The sequence below is a fragment of the Sphaeramia orbicularis genome, chromosome 21 (assembly GCF_902148855.1).
Source record: "Sphaeramia orbicularis chromosome 21, fSphaOr1.1, whole genome shotgun sequence".
In the NCBI taxonomy this organism is placed as follows: domain Eukaryota; kingdom Metazoa; phylum Chordata; class Actinopteri; order Kurtiformes; family Apogonidae; genus Sphaeramia; species Sphaeramia orbicularis.
In genome coordinates this window covers 47,249,858-47,268,496 of record NC_043977.1, presented here as the reverse complement: position 1 = coordinate 47,268,496, position 18,639 = coordinate 47,249,858, and the positions used below count along the sequence as shown (strand labels likewise).

The window sequence follows — 18,639 nt, the reverse complement described above, 5'->3', positions numbered from 1 at the left end:
TGTGATTAGAGCCACAAAATAATCAATAGACCATAACATGATTGTCACAAAAAGTTTAAATAGTATATCATCATATCACACAGCCCTAATACTTATTAACAGTTTAGAGGAAATGATGGTTGGTTTTTTGGTGTTTGTGTTTACTATTTAAACAGGGTTTAATCTAGGTTTCAGGGAGTCCAGGTTATTGGAATTTAGGGGTTGGAGATGGGGTTGTTTGGGGATTTTTGCCTGAAAACTCTGCATTTTAACACAACATTTGACTTTTATCACATTAGTATTTATTTTAATCATGTAGATTGTACATCTTGACATTACACTCAGTCACTTGTAAAGAAAAAACTGAAAAAATATACTGCTGACGAGGTAATCACAATGTCCTGAACTAGTTATTTACACTTTGAGTGTGAGTAAACAATAGTAACCACAAAATAAATTTGGTTAAACAATATTGAAAGGATCTGAACTGCATTTTGTGTAACCGCAAATGCAGAGAACTCTGTATATTTTTTGTTTTTTTCATTTGACTTATGTGCTGCAGTGTTGTCATTATAAGGAAGTCTTTTATGGATGCATAGCTCCTTTAGATTTGGACATATGGTGGCACTGGCCTTGTTATCTGGACAGTGTCTGGTATGTCCCCTGTAGTGTGTCACCACGCTAACCTGACACACATGACTGCATGGAAGGTCAAAGCTTAACAAGTGGGTGAGATGTTTATGTATGCACTAAATGACAGTGAAGTAATACAGCTGTATGAAGACAGTTTTATAAACCATCTAACACAGCACTGTTTTTCTTACCTTTGTTAAACGCACACATGCTCATATACACACCGCGACACACACATATTGTATGTACAGGGCAGCAGTAGAAGGTGTTTTAACAATCTTGTCCAGACAGTCTGAAGCTCAGTGGTAGACTGCTGTGTCATTTATGTCTTCCATTCAGAATATGATCTCTGTAAAGACTAAACACTACAGCCACTTAATCTAGATCAGGGATGCCACACTCATTTTCTTTCAAGGGCCACATTCAGCCCAATTTGACCTAGAGTGGGCCGGACCAGTAAAATAATAACATGATTAAATTTTAGCGCAAAACATAACATTAAGTTATAAAAATATTTACATTTACAAACTATCCAAACAAAAAGTATGTGAATAACCTGAAAAAAAAACCCTGAAATTTATCATGAAAAATAAGTGCAGTTTTAACAATATTATGCCTCAAGGTATCATTTATACATGTGGGTCCGATCAAGTGGAAGTGAACATCAACATGAAAAAGTAAATTTGCACACATCATTTATCAAGTGGGCTCATTTTTTAGCTAAAGATTTCTATTTTATTAAACTGTTTTTTTTTTTTTAAATACCACTTGTAGAAAAAAGTTACAACCGATTTTATTGGTTGTACTTTTTACACCATATCCATGCCTCAGACATAAAAATATAGCTCAAATTTGATGGAAAAAATTATATCTAAAATTTTTTTAAAGTTATTCAATGTGTCACATTTAAAAAGACTATCTGTGAACTGTTACTGAGAGATTACTCTTTATTTGTAATTTACCTATATCAGTATGGACCACCACAAGTTGTAAATAACACTGTGTTCATATTAAATGCCTTAAATAAAGCATTGTGATTATATCTGGCTTGTTGTTTTGAAAAATAAGTCAACATTTTAGGTGATGCATGCAATGGTAAAGAGTCGTCCATGTGTTAGTATGGCAGCCTGTCCACATTCTCATGTCAATAAAACAGACTTTTCAATATTTTACTCCAAAATATCTAAAAGGTTTTGTCCTACTTGATATCAATTTCTGTCGAGAACCGCATGTTTTGAATGTTTGCGTAAAAGCTTAAAAAAAAATTGATGTCTGTTTCAAGTCCACATGTTACCGAGCAGTAATTTGACATTTTTCACCTAAAAAAATTTATCTCCCCAAATTTAGTTGTACATAATGTTAAAGTGCTTATAAATACTTACTCAAATATGTATAATATGTACATATAAGTTACTCTGCTGACATCTCAGAGACTGTTGAATACAAAATGTGTCCACGTGTTACCACTTGATTGGACCCAGGTGCATTATGGATCAGATATCCAAAGGCACAAAACATTTAGTAACAGGCAGAATATTGTTCAAATTGAACGTAATTGTCTTTAGGCTTTTCATGTTGTTCATATTTCTTCAGGTTATTCGCATTTTATTGTGAAAGGATAGTTTGTAAATGTAAATAATTTCATAATTTAATCAAATTTTTTGGCATTAAAACTAGGGATGCTCCGATACCGATACCAGTATCGGGCATCGGCTCCGATACTCAGTGTGTGTACTCGTACTAATAAAAGTAATCTGATACAAATGCACCGATACCACTTACGGCCGTGTGACATTCACAGTTCAGTGCAGCAGGTACGAGGAGGAGGAATAATGTGTGGGGAGTGTGAAGAGTGTGGAGATTTTTGGAAATAAGTGATGGTGATAAAAGTAACGCTAACTGCAAGTAACGTTAAAGACACAGACAGATAGAGACACAGCGTTCTGTCCGTCCTCTGCGTACATTCCATCCGTTTTCCAGGTGCTGGTGGAGACAGAGAATACCACCGGGAGTACGGAGCGGTGCAGACTGCCGCTAGCGGAAGTGAAAACGAAACTTATCACTCATTTCTCTACCTGCTGAAGCTAAGCTTTTAAGCCTTACCAGCGAAAACGCTGCAATATTAGTATCACATTAGTGTTACCTCTGTCGTCTCCATGTTTGTTATTACTGACTTTCTTCTTCTTCTTCTTAAAAAAAAAACTGTACTCTTCTTCATGGTATTTGTCCAGTATGGTTAATTCAGAGCGGCGCCCCCTGGTGGATTAATTGAGAAATGCTCATTCCAACACATTAAATGTCAGTAGCAGCACTTTTTTTCCAGTCAGACTAATGACAACGACAATAAAGCACATTTACACAAGGAACTAAGAACTGGAATGGGATTATTAAGTACTTGTATCGGTACTCGGTATCGGCAAGTACTCAAATGTAAGTACTCATACTCGGTCTGGAAAAAAGTGGTACCGGTGCATCCCTAACTAAAACAAAGAATTTGGAGTTGTCGTTATTTATAGGCATAATGTTATATTATTTTTTTGCATTAAACCAAGAAGAAAATTTAGAGTCATTATTTATAGGTTAATTTTACTTTAGATCATATTGGGCGGAATGTGGAACCTGAACTAAAATGAGCTCAACACCCTTGACTGTTAATATCTTACTTAATATGTAATATGTAATTTTTTGTACTTTGCAAATTCATCCCATGGGCCAGATTGGAGCCCTTGGCGGGCCGGTTTTGGCCCACGGGCCACATGTTTGACACCCCTAATCTAGACTCTATTAAAGTTGACACACAAGACCTCTTCCACTTGTTGTATTGTTGTTATACAGTCATGGAAAAATTATTAGACCACCTTTGTTTTCTTCTATTTCTTGTTCATTTTAATGGTACAACTAAAGGTAGATTTGTTTGGACAAATATAATGTAGCAAGAATAGGATACCAATTTATTGATTAATTGAGTGTTGATTTATTGATTAATTTAATTATAGATTTATAACCAAACTTAAACTTAAATCAACTCAAAACAATAATTTGGAAATCTTGCATAGGTTGATAGTTCGTTGACTGCACAGATGAACCCATGTGTGAATAATAGTACACAAAGCACAACTGAGGCAATGGATTTATATACATATAAATACTTTATTAACTAAACTAAGACACACAAATAACATAAAGACAAGAGACAAATACAACAAAAGGAGCAGGAGATTATGGACAGGAGAATATGTAGATTAAGCTGGCAGACAGCTATATTCAAGATATTATAATGTTAGTGAGGTTACATTGAGGTAAACCTACTTAAATTGGAATAACACCAACTCAGATAAATCAGGAGCAAGTTTTCTTACAAGTTGTTGCGGTGTGGATGCAGCAACTGGCACGGCCTTGACGGCGGATGGATGAAGTCTTCTGACGTAGTTCGAAGCAGGAACAGGCTGTGAAGCGACGTGCTTGCGCTGGAGGCCTGAAGGTCTGGAGTTCTGAAGTTCTGAAGCTCTGAAGTTCTGAAGTTCTGCTGGCTGGAGGAGGTTCACAGCTGGCTCTGGCGGCTGGTTCTGGAAAGCTCGCCAGGAGAAGATGGAACAGCTCTGAGAGCCAAGGAGATGGTCAAGACTCCTTGGAGAAAGCTCTTTGCTCTTAGGTGAGAGCTCAGAAGAGGTGGAGAAAGCTCTTTGCGTAGGTGAGAGCAGCGAGGGTGGAAAAAGCTCTTCTCTGTGAGAGCCTGGGAGAGGTGGAAAAGACTCCCAAGATGGAAAAGACTCCTTGCTTAGGTGAGAGCAGCGAGGGTGGAAAAAGCTCTGCTGAAAAGTTGGTTTCATTTACTTTTATAGTTTGTCCAAAAACCAGCTTGCCACGCCTTCCTCGTGCATATAGATGAGTTATCGATGCCTTGGGGTGTTGCCTTCTTTGTCTGTTTTCGGCGGGAAAACGCCTCCTTTTGCCGGTCATTTACATATTTCAGAGTATCATCTCTCTCTCCCCCCCTTAGGAGAGGGAGAGAGGACCTCATGCAGACTTGTAAGAAAACTTCTCCCAACCTTAAATAAGATCCTGAAATAAGATCCTTAAACTTTGTACATCACCTGTAACCTCACTTAAGCATCAGTAAAATAATAGCATGATTATTCAGACATGCTATAAGCAGTGATACTCTTACTTTCACATAATTTACCGTGAACATGATCAGGACACACATATGTGAAACCACAGGTCAGGCAAATGGCTTAAGTATTACATGCATAAAAGAGTTAACGTGCTGAGTTAATCAACATTAACACATAATGTAATACATTATTAACATGGCACATATAGGGATTTTATCATTCAGTCCTTTGTTCGTTTCTGGGTTCATCTTCACCTCTGGATGAGCACATAATGAAACACAGATGTTGAGAGGACAACAGTCACTAAGTGTAAGCAAGTTCCATTAGGCTCATTCCTTAAGATCATCTGTCTTCGTAAATGTCATTTGCAAAGGATGTCCGGGCATTGACCTGCTAAACAACCAATCAGCATGGTTGTTCAGGAATTTGGTTTGACACGGAGAGGAAGATAATATAATTTATAATTCTGTTTTTGAGTCTGTTCACTCACTCCACCGTCATCCGGCTACAATAATGATAACAAAAATAGCTCATTAGAGTTTAATTTCAGAGCTGATAGCTAGCCATTTTCCATGTTTTCTTGATAATAACCAAAATCACTTCAGTTCTTACATCAATAGCTGTGGCATTGTACTGCCAAAAACAGTGCTTTTAGGCATTCCATGTTTTCTTTTCCGTCTGTTTTAGTCACATGACCCACAGGAGTTAGTACTTGATTGCATAACCATTGTTTTTGATGACTTTTGATGGTCTAATAATTTTTTCTGCAATTGTATTTCACTAAGGCTGCCCACATAACATGGATCCCTTCTATCGTGTCTTCACAGTATGAGTTGATTTGTTATGGATGGAGATAATGAATGGATGAATGCATTGATTATTATGGACTATAATGTGACAGACCGAGTTAAAGTAAGCTGTCCTGTTCTCCATTCCCTGATGTGTGTCGGCTAATATTATTTTCTCTTTTCCTTTTGCAGATATTGCACTGTGCTGTAGGTGAGTTTGTCTTCAGGCTTCGTTCTACACCCACTGTTCTGCTTTACAAGGAAACGGTCACAGAAAGGATCGTTGGAACTATTATAGATATGCCTGGATTCAGTAGTTTTAGACATGTTAAAAAGCACAAGACTCCTTTATGTGTCTCTATGCAGCATGAGGGCTTATCTGAATGGTTGATGACTTTAGAAATTAAGTAAATCACAAGTAAAAAGCGTCTTTGATTGTCCAAAAAAGCGCTATATTATTATTATTATTATTATTATTATTATTATTATTATTATTATTATTATTGTTATTATTATTATTATTAATAATAATAATAATAATAATAATAATAATAATAATAATAATAATAAATTTTAATGACAGGATCATGGCTGCCAATAGAAGTGACTTATTTCTGTATACGTGGGTGCAATATTAACCCTTTAGGTGGCAGAGGTTTTTTATATATATAAAATATATTAAATTTTGATATCAAGATTTCAAAAAGCTGTCTGTTTCAAACACTTCTGTTGTTTATTGCAAACTTCAGCACTTAAAAGGTTAATATTACGTTTGTTTTTATTCTGAAAAAGGCAAATTCCTAATAAGCACTTTATATGGCTAATGAAAATAAGTCCACTGTTTACATGCAGTTGAAAATTACTCCATTAATAATAGTGTTTGGTCAACATTTTCCACTGGGGGCAGATGTTCTACAGCCTCCCTCCCTCTTTCATTACTTCAAATTCCATCTGAGGAAGGTCAGCTTTTCAATATTTGTTCATATCCATGAGTGTGTTGATATCCTCATAATGTTTACCCGTCGGTATGTTTCTCCGACCGATCAGAAATGTGGACTTTTTTTTTTGATTCAACCATCTTTACAAGAGAGGATCTTTGTCTTAGTTTAGCAAACGTAAACAGGGGCTTTGTCTCCTGCTTTAAAATGCAAGTTAGATAGATTTTCCTAAAGCACTGTATGCACTGTTTCTGAAGAATCCTCATATGGAATATCAGCATATCCCATGTCTTAAACAGAAAATGCTCCATTGGTAAAAGGTCTAATTGTGAATATTTGAAAAATTCTGAATAGATATATGTTGTTAATATTGACATCTGCCATAATTAGAATAATAGTGAAATAACAGAGTGACTGTAAACAGGGTCATAGTAGTGAAACTGATTGTAGTTGTAGATCTCAGATAACAACGTTCACAAATCCTTAAGTGTTTGCCAAAGAGCGAGCTGAGAAACTGTTAATGTGACGAGGAGTAGCTGGCTCTGGCCTGACTGCCTCACTGCAGTTCACAGTCCATTCTCTTCATTATCTGGGATTTGAAGCTAAAGCAAGCTGACCTTTCCCACTGCAAACAGGCTCCCTGGAGCTGCCATACACACACACACACACACACACGCACACACACACACACACACACACTTAAGCACACACACGACTTCAGACTCCCCCCTACTGGCTGGTAGTATGTACTGCATGGTCTTGACTAATTGGTGTGTAGTTTATCTACATTTGAACAAAGCCCTTATCTGTGGAAGCAAATGTGTGCCATCAGATATTGAATGATTGTATTTTGCAATTTTTTTTTAATAGTTATATTTCATAATTTGAATTTTTTTTTATAGTTGATTTTTTTTTTTTTTTAATAGTTGTATTTCATCATTTGAATTTTTTATAGTTGAATTTTTTAAAAAATAGTTTTCATGGGTTTTTCTAGAAAAAATTAGTACAGGTAGGCGAGGGAGCAAAGCGACCAAGGGGGGGGGGGGGGTTCCCTTTTGAAAAATTGAGGTAAAAATGGAACATTCTGAGGCTATCTGAGAGGAATATTACAACTCTAGTGGCCCTCCTGCAATTTTTAAAGCAACCAATTAGGGCCGCAGCTATCAAATATTTTAGTATTTGAGTATTCTACTGAAAATTCCTTTGATTAATCAAGCAATCGGATAAAACTTATTTTTGCTTGGTTAAAGAGCAATTATAAATACACAAGAGGAAATAAGGTGTTTCACTTAATAATGAAGGACCAATTGGTTTCCTTTTTATTTATTTATTTTTTGATAATTAACAGTTTTATTTGTTACATTCATATTGTGCATGCGCAACAAAATGTATTTTCTTGACTAGAAACATTTTCAGAGAGGCAACTGCAAATACAAATAAAAATAAATAAAATTTAATTACTTTCAACTTAGTATTTCTTGTAAGTATCAAACATATAAGGCATTAATAAATAAAAAAAAAGCATAAACATTGCCTTTTTAATGTGCAACTTAACTTTGGCAGCTGTAAGTTTCAGAATTTACACTTTAGACTTAACAGGAATGTGTTGTGGCATAAAAGAGGGAAGAACATTTGAACAGGAACTTGGAACGAGTCCACGCATGAACAGTTTTACACATGTCTGCTATATTCAGGAGAATCAAGGCAATGGCCACCCCACCTTTTCTGTCTGTCTCATAACCTATAACCCCCGCTTCATTTTAGCAAAAAGTAGTTGGATTTTGCCAAAATTCAGCTGTGACAAGGTAAGAGAAAGCTTTTAGCAAGCTGTGCAACATTTTGGCCATGCTTTTGGGAAATTAACCGTGCACTGCCTAAATCTCTGCTTGTCACAATCGTAATAAACTAGCCACACATTCGACAGTAGCCATAATTAACAGAAACCTATCCCTCTGCAGGGCTAACATTATGTTAGTAAGATACATTGTCGTTAATCTCATTGATTTGCGCTACATTAATTCTATTTTATCTGGGGTCCTCCGCTCCATTCTGGGTGTTTTATGAGAAGATGCTACATCGGAGATGTGACGTTGTTTTATGGAAGGGCCGTGTTACAAAGGATACATGACACGGTGTTTACCCTGCTGTTCAGTCTGAAATGCTTCCACACTAACAACATTTTCTGTCTTTTATTGTGTTTTTTTGTCTTTCGTCATCATTGCTGTATTGACTCGCCTGTCTATGCTCGCTTCTTCTATCTTCCCACTGCTTCATCCGAATGCTTCTGCGTCCTCTGTCATCTTCCTTTGCGTGAGTAACGTAAGCGCGTTGTGACATATTAAATAGTCCGTGCGAAATGCCGTGCTTTGAGCTTTACAATTAAATAAGCGATTCCTCGAGGCAGAGAATATTCCTCGATCATTTTTTGTAATCGAGGTACTCGAATAACTCAAGGAATCGTTTCACCCCTACAACCAATCGAAGGGTAACTTATTCTTCTGTTAGAAGTGTAATAATGTTGTAAATTTCGGTAAGGGGGTGCTAGCCGAAAGTATGAGAACGCAGTGCCCCTGTTCCCCGGTTAAGAAAAACCCTTGGTTGTATTTCATCATTTGAATTTTTTTATAGTTGAATGGGGTTTTTTTTTGAATGGTTGTATTTCACAATTTGAATTTTTGTAGTTGATTTTTTTTTGAATAGTTGAATTTTTACACATATAGTTTAATAATCTGAATTCAATTATTCAAAAAAAACTTTTTTAATTCAATGTTATCAAATACAATGCATTTCAAATTCAATCTAAAAAAAATCAATATATCACGTACATCTTGGCAAGGCAAAACCAATGGAGTACCAAGCCACTTGATCCAACTTTCACCCAATCATGTGTCATGCCGGCTATCATGTGACACTCAGATGGTGGCGCCATAGACATATTATATGCACTGCTGCTGCCCATTAGAGTGATGTGCCTACAGGGCACCCATCGGACTACAGTGCAGCCAAGCTAGCACAGTGCTACTCACTGCTACTGCGCATTAAGTCTATAGAGGAAAGAGGTGTTCGTTTGCACTATTAAAGTGATCGCAAGTCGCTCAATTGTTTGCATATATTTACATGGGTTGTTTGTTACAAACATTAGACATGGAGGACAGATAGACAGACAGATACAGACATAAATAGAACAAAAGGAACTCAGAAAATGTCAACGTGTGTTCAGGTCTTTATTTTAAAAAATAGCTTGAAGGGTATATATTGCATTTCATTATTATTATCATAAAAATACTATTATTATCACTATCATAAATAACACTATTATAATTTGACTATTATTATAACAACCATAATCATAATTAATATGGCTATTATCACTGCCATATTATCATTATTATTATAACTTTGAAATATTTGAGATAAGTGCAAGAACATAAAGAATCCCCCTAGAAAAATATTTACAAATTTACAAGAATATTTACAAGAGCTGCCTTTCATTAATCAGGCCTATGGAAGCTAAAACCCCTGAAAGCAGAGAACTGTTTTGCACAGATTTGATTGATTGATCGTTTATTTCAAATATCAACATTTAAAACCAGTACAAGAAAAATCAATTAAAAAAAAAAAAACATATTTGAAAAGGAGCAGGATGAAGATCAACTTATTTAGTCCCTCCCCCTTACCTTATATTTTTACTGACCATACATTCCCATGTCAGCTTCCATAAGCCTAACAAACATTATACATATCAAAATAAATTCTGACTAAGCCTGCACAAAACACAAAATGCTACTCACATCAAAAATAAACTCTGTCCATTTCATGACAGTGTTATACGTCAAACTGATCATACTGTAACACATTTTAACTAATACTTTTGTCATATTTTCTTAACATTTTTTTTTGATTGACCTTTTTAAATGTGTTATTTGATGTAACGTCCTTCAATTCATCATTGAAGTTGTTCAATAAGTTGATTCCTGAAGTCATTGTTATAGTCAGAGTGGTGCAGCCTAATTTTGAGAAACATAGATGCTAATCTCTGTAGGTGTGAATGGTGGTTATCAATGCCAAATTGTGTTTCTTCAGTATGTTCCCTGAGCAAAAAACGATTTTTTCAAATCTGACCCAGGCCACTTTCATATGTGGTCCTAAATCTGATACATATGTGATATTTTGCAATGCGACTTCAGTCTGAACGACCAGGTCGCATTTATCCGACCTTTACGTCATTGAAATGCGACAAACGTCACAATTCTGCGTTCCAGGAGGAGGAGCAGTGAGAAAAATATATTTACTTAATATATGCCTATTATTACATCAGGACCTCTTTTGTACATGTGGGTCACTTCAGGGTCACATTCAGTTCATACCCAAAACTAATAGAAGTCACATTTAATGTGTAATATGAACAAGCACCCAAAAAAATTGGATTTTAACCAAAAGTCTGAATTGTGCATTAAGACCTGCTGTCTGAACGTAGTCTGACAGCTGTTAGTGTAGAAATTGAGTTCAAAACAAAAGCCAACACAAACAAGCATACAGTTGCATGTAAATTATCCATACGGGTCCTTTAATCTGTTATATTTGACCAAATCTATTAATATATTGAAACGGATATCATTGTCTACATTGTGAGCAGGTAGTTTTTTTAATTTTATAATCAACTGTTCCATGAATAAAGGTGTAATATTATAATATCATATATAATGTGCAAAATTGAAAGCTGTCCATTATACATTACTCCTTTGAATGTAAATCACTGGTCTGGTCCTTTTTTAAAGATTTACTGGATTACTGGATAATGAGTTCAGCAAAATTGTTGATTGTTAAGACATTATTTTCTCTGCTAATTATTAGTTAATTGTATTCAGACTCTTCAGTGTCTAAAAACATAAGTTAGATGTAGAAGTGTCCTGGTAATGTCGTGACCAAAATGTGCTTAGGTTATATAGTGGCAGTAGTCTTTTCCTTGTGTGCACTGTCACACATGATGGTGTTTCGTGTGCTTTCTCAGGAATCGTGCCGTCCTCTGTGGTCCTGACTGGATTTCAGGTCATGTCCCGTGTCTTCCTCACCTGGGCCGTCACACACAGTGTCAGAGAGGTAAGACTGGTTTCACTTTACAGGTTTTTTTTTTTTAACATACACACCTGAATCGCCCTCATATTGTATTGTCCAAATTGTGTAGTGACCGGTTGATGTACTGTTTGCCCTGTTGATAGATGGGAGAGGAGGAAACATGTAAGTAATGTCAGATGGTCTTTACAGGAATGAATCTGAATAATAACATGAATATTTTCAGAATGTTTTGTCTTCTTTGTTTCTGTACTGACATTTCTCTCCGCATACTCCTTTTTTCTGAAAGTGTGCGCAAAGTGTGTGTAGTTTGTGAGTGTGTGTGATGTGAAGTATGCCCTTAACACTGCATATATGTGTGTTTGGACATGAAATCTGTGGAATCTGCCGTGTAGTCTGCAGTGTGATCTGATCTGTGAGCATCTGAAACAAGCAGCATGATCAGCATACAGTAGAAGAACAACGGTGGCATGAGGACACACTTGACCTTTACTTTGTTCTCCTCCCACCATCCTTTTTTTTTTTTTTTTTGCATCCACTTCCACAGGTGCAGAGCGAGGATAGCGTGCTGCTGTTTGTCACAGCCTGGACTGTCACCGAGATCATCCGCTACTCATTCTACACCTTCAGCCTGCTCAATCACTTGCCATATCTCATCAAATGGGCCAGGTAGGACAATGAGATGCAGAGTGGTGTCAAAGCATGACAGACTGTTATGATAGCAGCAGCACTTAGAGCTCTACTCTGTGACACACCAAAAGCAAATGCAGAGGTCAACAGGTATCATCATAGACCGTTTAAATGAATAAGGTACAACTACCCTGACAAAGGCTTTTTGGAGCCACAAGCGTAGGGATGGGAATCAATAAGAATTTAACAATTCCGATTCCATTATTGATTTTGCTTATTGACCCGATTCCTTATTGATTCTCTTATCGATTCTCATTGGGTGAGGGAATAAAAGAGTACAAACAGGTGTGTTTCCATTAACTGTCTTTTATATTTCCATCTCTGCACAGAAAATATAACATATACAGCATGCACAAATAATAATAACAGATGACGCTGGGCCTGGTTCAGGCAGGGGGGCCACTGTACAGTGAAAGCGAAACTTAAGACGCTCTACTAATTCCTCTATGTCTCCCGTTGTTCTGCACCTCATTTCCGTTCCCCTACCTTTGGAATCTTTTATTTGAAGGGGCAGGACGTTTGTTGCCCGCACCGGAACCGGGCCCGGATGACTGCCTGGTGTTCACGCTGCTGCTAGATTCACAAGCGCCGCTAAGTAGCTTATCAAATACATGACATTCCTGTAAATGAATCACATGCTGTGTGTGTTTGAGCATATTGGAGGGATTTCACCCTTTTGAAGAAATGGAAGCTTTTTTTTTTTTCATCTTTTTGGACCGTGTCTGCCTCAACACCATGTTGGCTACGTTCTGACCAAAACAATGCAGCGTACGTGTGATGTCATCACACATGCGCAACGAAGGCGGAATCGATAAGCAGAATTGTTAAGCAGGCAGACAAATGATTCCAAGGAATCAAGCTACTGGGAACCAGTTCTTAAAAAGAACCGGTTCTTGATTCCTGTCTCTACACAAGTGTCCATATTTGGACACATTAATTCAGTTCTCCACTAACAGTACAATGATGTCAGTATCAATAATTTGGACCAAACATAAATTAAGACTTATTAAAATGCCTGTGTCATCCTGTTTCTGAGCTTTGTGTAATAAAAGTGCCCAAACATGCAGCTTGTAGTCTATAGGTTACCATTAGCTACCATTAATCTACACAGTCACAGAATCTAAACAGCTACTTTTCTACAAGGATAAAGTGCATTATCCGTTTATTCAAAGATTTTTTTTATTGTCAATTCACTAGATGCACGGGACATACAGAGAATCGAAATACTGTTTCTCTCTGACCTCGTTATTAAATACCATGCACTTAAAGCTGTGTATGACATTTGTCACCAATTTTTCATCACATCTGTAAAACCCGAGTGATAACCTAAGTGTCACGAATCTGTTAGTCTTTCCGTGATTATGCACCTGAATCACTTCCCTCACAGTGAACAACTTCAAAGTGTACCTCACCACAAACAATTCATTTGTTTACATACCAAACCGAAACGTAAACAAAACCTTCGCTTGTTTTTTTTTTTTTTTTGGCATTTCCACGCAGCCGAATTATGGCCAGAGTGGCAACAAACATGGAAATTGCTTCATTGCCTCTTGCCACTGCGGCTGTGTGGAAATGCCGAAAAAACCCGAGTCTGCTAATGGGGGACACTGTTGTCGCTGTCAAGGAAATGAGAAGCAATGAAGACCTTAAGAGTAAATGATGAGATTTTTGTGGAAAATTAAACATAAAACCTGAACATAGAAATACGTGCATAGTTATTATCATGAATGTTGCCAACTGAGCCCTTCATCTTTGTAACAAAATGACCCAGTGTCAAAAAATTACTGGCTCTCACATTCTGATGTGTGAACATCAGTGGAGGCTGCTCGTCTTTCAGAGAGGGGAAGCTCATTGTCAGCTTACTTAAAAAAATGGTCAAGTTACTTAAACATAAATTCAGCCCTCCATTCCTTTTTAAGAAAATGGTCAGTGACCTTATCGTACCAAGTAAACAAGAAAACGCTGAAATTTTGTTAAATTGAAACAAGGAAGTACAATGAGTGTGTTTTATTTACAGTGCAAGAAATGAACAAGTAATTTCGTAGTGGTTTCTCTCTTGATTTCACAAGCAGAATGCGCGACGATATTAAACTGAACTCTGTCAGGTGAAGGGGTGTATCTCAAAATAGCTGTCAATCAAACGGGAGCCAGCCTTTCAACTGATCCTCCAATCAGCATGTGGAAGCCCAGCGTCCAGCCCAGCCGACCGCCCACAGCTCCATTCACCCCCAGAGACGCTGGGTGTCCGCGGGCAGGACAACATCGTGGCATTTATCCAATCACTGTCCAGTTTTGAGGCAATGAAAAAAACTGTTCCACTCAGTCCTATTGAAGTGCATGGATGCCGAGCATCTACAGGCAAATGCATTGACCACAGATCATATGAGAAAACAGCACAAGGGGAATATAAGAGAAGTTAACAACATCGAGTCCGCTGATTTGTAATAAAGCTGATTCTGAACGAACTCGTCGTTGAGATGAATGCGTTCAAACACATTTGTAGTCAATGAAATGTCAACACAACCGTACATATTTAACCATTTAATTTTCCTAATTTTAGGGGAAGCCGAGCTTCCCTTGCAGTCTATGAGAAATCACCACTGATGAACATTCACAGAAAGCCATATTCTCCTTCTATATTACATGTTGATTTCCTATTTTTTACAGTATGTAAAGTGGTAACATGTCCTTCCATGGCTAAGTTATGAAGACAGATATTTGTCAAAAATATGTTTTTTTTGTTTTTTAATCAATACTATAACCGTATGTAAATTAGCTAACTAATGTAGCAATGTACACCATTAGACTTCATGAAACATTTGGTTTTACAAAATCTTTCTTTTTTTTTCATTTTTAACCTTATTTAACACCATTAGATTTCATGAAACATTTGGTTTTACAAAATCTGTCTTTTTTTTCATTTTTAACCTTATTTAACTAATCTCATAGAGATTAAAAAAAATCTTCATTAACCAGAGCATCCTGGCCAACACTGGTAACAATTAACATGGTTGCCAACAGGGAGCCAACACACGTACATGTACACATACACATACATATACACATACATATGCATATACACATACACATGCAAATACACATACACAGACATCATATGGAACATGAGGCAAGCATTAAATGATGAATGTAAAGAAGTAGTTTAAGTATTTAAAGGAGTTCCACAACACATCTACAGGCAGACATTTGTGCCTCCATGCCTCCTCCAGTCTCATCAGTGTGGCTTAACCACAACTCCAGCAGAGCTGCCTGTCAAGAAAAATCTTTTTTATTCTGTGAAAAGGAAAAAAAGAGCTCCAAAAGGCCTAGAAACCATGGTTGATTTGATTTTTTTTTTCTTTTTTCAGCGTGAGATTGTGTTTTGTAATAGGAGTCATTTTTAAGCCAAGACAAATCCAATGAGCGAATCTCTTCAAGTAGAATACCACTGATGATTCGTCTCCGAATCATTCTTCTGAGCTGTGATTGTTGCCCCTTTGGTGTGATCTGTTCTTCTGTACATACTGTAATGATGAAAAATAAATTACTGCAACACATAAAAGCCCTGGTATCACAGTAACAAGTCACTCTAAGTCAAATAAGCGCCCTTTACTGTATCGTTATGTTTTGAAAAACTCTAACCTCCAGGATATTTTGTGCTATTTCCTCTGTGAAAATCTGCACTGCTCTGTCTGCCTAATGGGACTCCTCTGCATCTCCAGCCAAGGCAACCGTCGTTAAGTGCCTCCCTCCCTCCAGTCTGTGTTGCTAGGTAGCAAATAAGAGCATAGCTATATTTGTATTCAATTTTGAGTGGCACCCTGCAAGGTAAAAGAAAAATTGATTGTGTGCGTTATGTGTGTGTATGTGTGGAAACATCAGATCAGAGAAGACGGTGTGACGGGGGTTGGAGTACTAGTTAAAGTCAACTTTTTTCTCCCTTTGATGTTTTGTTTCTCTGTAGAAGAAAAGGAGTTCAGTGTATGTCGCAACATTTAATTGCAAGCATTCTCCTCTTTTTCCTCATAAAACAGTTCTATGATTAAAAATGTTGAAGCATTTGTAGGGAGCCAGATTTCCTTTCATATTTTTATTTTTATTTTCTTACTTGGAGTAAGTGTAGATGGAACAACCTTCCTTCCATGTCTGGTAAATTTATAATACCTATCCAAACTAACAAGTATCTGTCTTTAAACAGAAAGTCAAAGTGCTGTCTCTTTTACTGGGGTTCTGTTGGAAGAGTCAAAGGATGGGAAATTTCTTGTATTTCTACCTCTACAATTAACTTTTACAATTTAAAAAGCAAACTGTGTCAAAATGTGTCTGTTCTTCATTGACCTCACTCCAGCAGAAAAATCATTTAAATTTTTTATTTACTTTTTTTTTTTTGGCTTCAGCTTCATAGCCCCTCCCTCTTGTTGCCAAATCAGTCCCTAATGAAACATGGGTATTGCCTCAGGTACACCTTTTTCATCGTGCTCTACCCAATGGGAGTCACCGGAGAACTGCTGACTATCTATGCAGCGCTGCCGTACGTGCAGAAGACGGGCCTGTACTCTGTCACCCTGCCCAACAAGTACAACTTCTCCTTTGACTACTACACCTTCCTCATCCTCATCATGTTCTCCTATATTCCCCGTAAGTCACTAAGTACATCATTTTTTAAATATTGTTCTTGTATGATGTCTCAATGTCTCTGACAGTCAAGTAGAGATGTACAGTACTGTGGAAAAGTCATGGTTCACCTTTATCTTTGTTATTTTTATTTGGTTTGAATGAGGATATATATTTATTTTTCATTGTCTACTTCAGATGTAAGAAAGTACAAGAGATATGTGCACAGCATTATAAACACACAAATTATTCAAGAATGTGTATTGTCAACAAAATTTAGACAGTTTTTGGGTAAGAAGGTGCAGACTTAAATACTCAGATAATAAATAAAAACAGTATAAATGCAATATGAGCACACACACAATATAAAACACACTATATGAGTATGTCCAGCATATCCCAAACGGAGCTTTCGCTGCAGCCGCCCCCACCCTATGGAACACACATATGAAAACATCAGGAACTCAGACTCAATACAAAACTTCATATCACTACTACTAACTTTTATTTTCTTGAGCCCCTTTGTCCTTTTGCTTTGTTTTGTTTGTGAAGCATTTTTGAGTGTCCAAAAGAGCACTATGTAAGTATTATTATTATTATTATTATTATTATTATTATTATTATATGTTTAAAAAAAAAAAAAAGTAAAGAGAGTATGTACAGTCGACCACAATATTATGTGTAAATAAATAGCAGCAGAGAACTATGAATCAGAACTAACTCCTACAGTCTAAATTTAGTATTGAGGGTGACATCCATCCCTGTGGCAAAACATAGATTAATTATAAGAAATGTTCAAAATGTGTTACGAAAACTAGTGTAAAACACCACAACATTAATTCATTCAATCTCATATTGTCTAAACAAAAGAGTTACAAATATGTTATGGGCAAGGAGAGGTTGCACTAACTACTTGGCACTTTGGTTGGTAGAGGCTGTTTTTTTCTTAAAAATTTGGTTGTAATGCTGTTAAAAAATGTTTTTCTTTTTTAAGGGTTTTTTTAGAGGTTGTTTTGTGCTAAGAGAGGTTCACAAACCTGAAGTGTAATCTTAAAAATCCTAACAAGTCTTGAAATTGCTTAGAGCAGGTCAAGAACTGCAGCAGCAGTTTTGGATACAACAACTTTATTAAAGGGGTCATATTTTGCTAAACCCACCTCTATTAGTCTTTGGTACATTTATCTGTGTATTTGGACCCTAATAGTTCAAAAATTTTGAATTTGAACCCTCCAGATGCTGCAAAGCTGTCTTAGTATTCATTTTTGCAAAAATCGAGTGGATTTCTACAACCCGTTTTGATTCCTGCTTAATTTGTTACGTCTATAACTAGTTACGTCACAACATTTGCACATATGAGGTCAACACTTCCGATTAACATTTCTCAGAATACAACATAATTGTTTGTCAGCAGCAGCGGTTGTAGTAAAAACTGAAAATTGGTCCAAACTTCGAGCTGATTACCTAAAATCTTCAGTTGTTGGTTGAACGTGACAGAGTAGCACAGCCAACAACCAGGAGGTGGTGACTCATTTGCATTTAAAGAGCCAGCGCTCAAAACCCCCTTCTAGTGTCATTAGTTGGTTGAATTAAAAGGGTTGAAGATGGACCTGTGGAGTTGAATTAATGAAGAATTCAGACCCAAGCATAGCATTTACAGTTTATGTAGACCACAGGGAAATGTTTTAAAATGCATAATTCCATTTAAAAAAAAAAAAAAAAAAAGAAAAGTATCACTCCTTTTAAAGCTTGACTGACACGTTTCAGCTGTGGTCTTCATCAGGATCATCATAACATGCACAACCAGGTGCATTT

At 36.7% G+C, this 18,639-nt stretch overlaps 1 protein-coding gene across 1 annotated transcript in view; it reads left to right on the top strand.

Annotated features, from left to right (window-relative positions):
- The window catches only part of hacd2 (3-hydroxyacyl-CoA dehydratase 2), a 37,612-nt gene that overhangs the window by 9,217 nt on the left and 9,756 nt on the right, over window positions 1-18,639 (top strand). Inside the window, exons 3-6 of the mRNA XM_030125725.1 lie at window positions 5,708-5,726; window positions 11,465-11,553; window positions 12,074-12,195; window positions 16,673-16,851. Of these exons, the coding sequence (XP_029981585.1) occupies window positions 5,708-5,726; window positions 11,465-11,553; window positions 12,074-12,195; window positions 16,673-16,851 (409 nt within the window). The remainder of the gene's footprint in view (window positions 1-5,707; window positions 5,727-11,464; window positions 11,554-12,073; window positions 12,196-16,672; window positions 16,852-18,639) is intronic.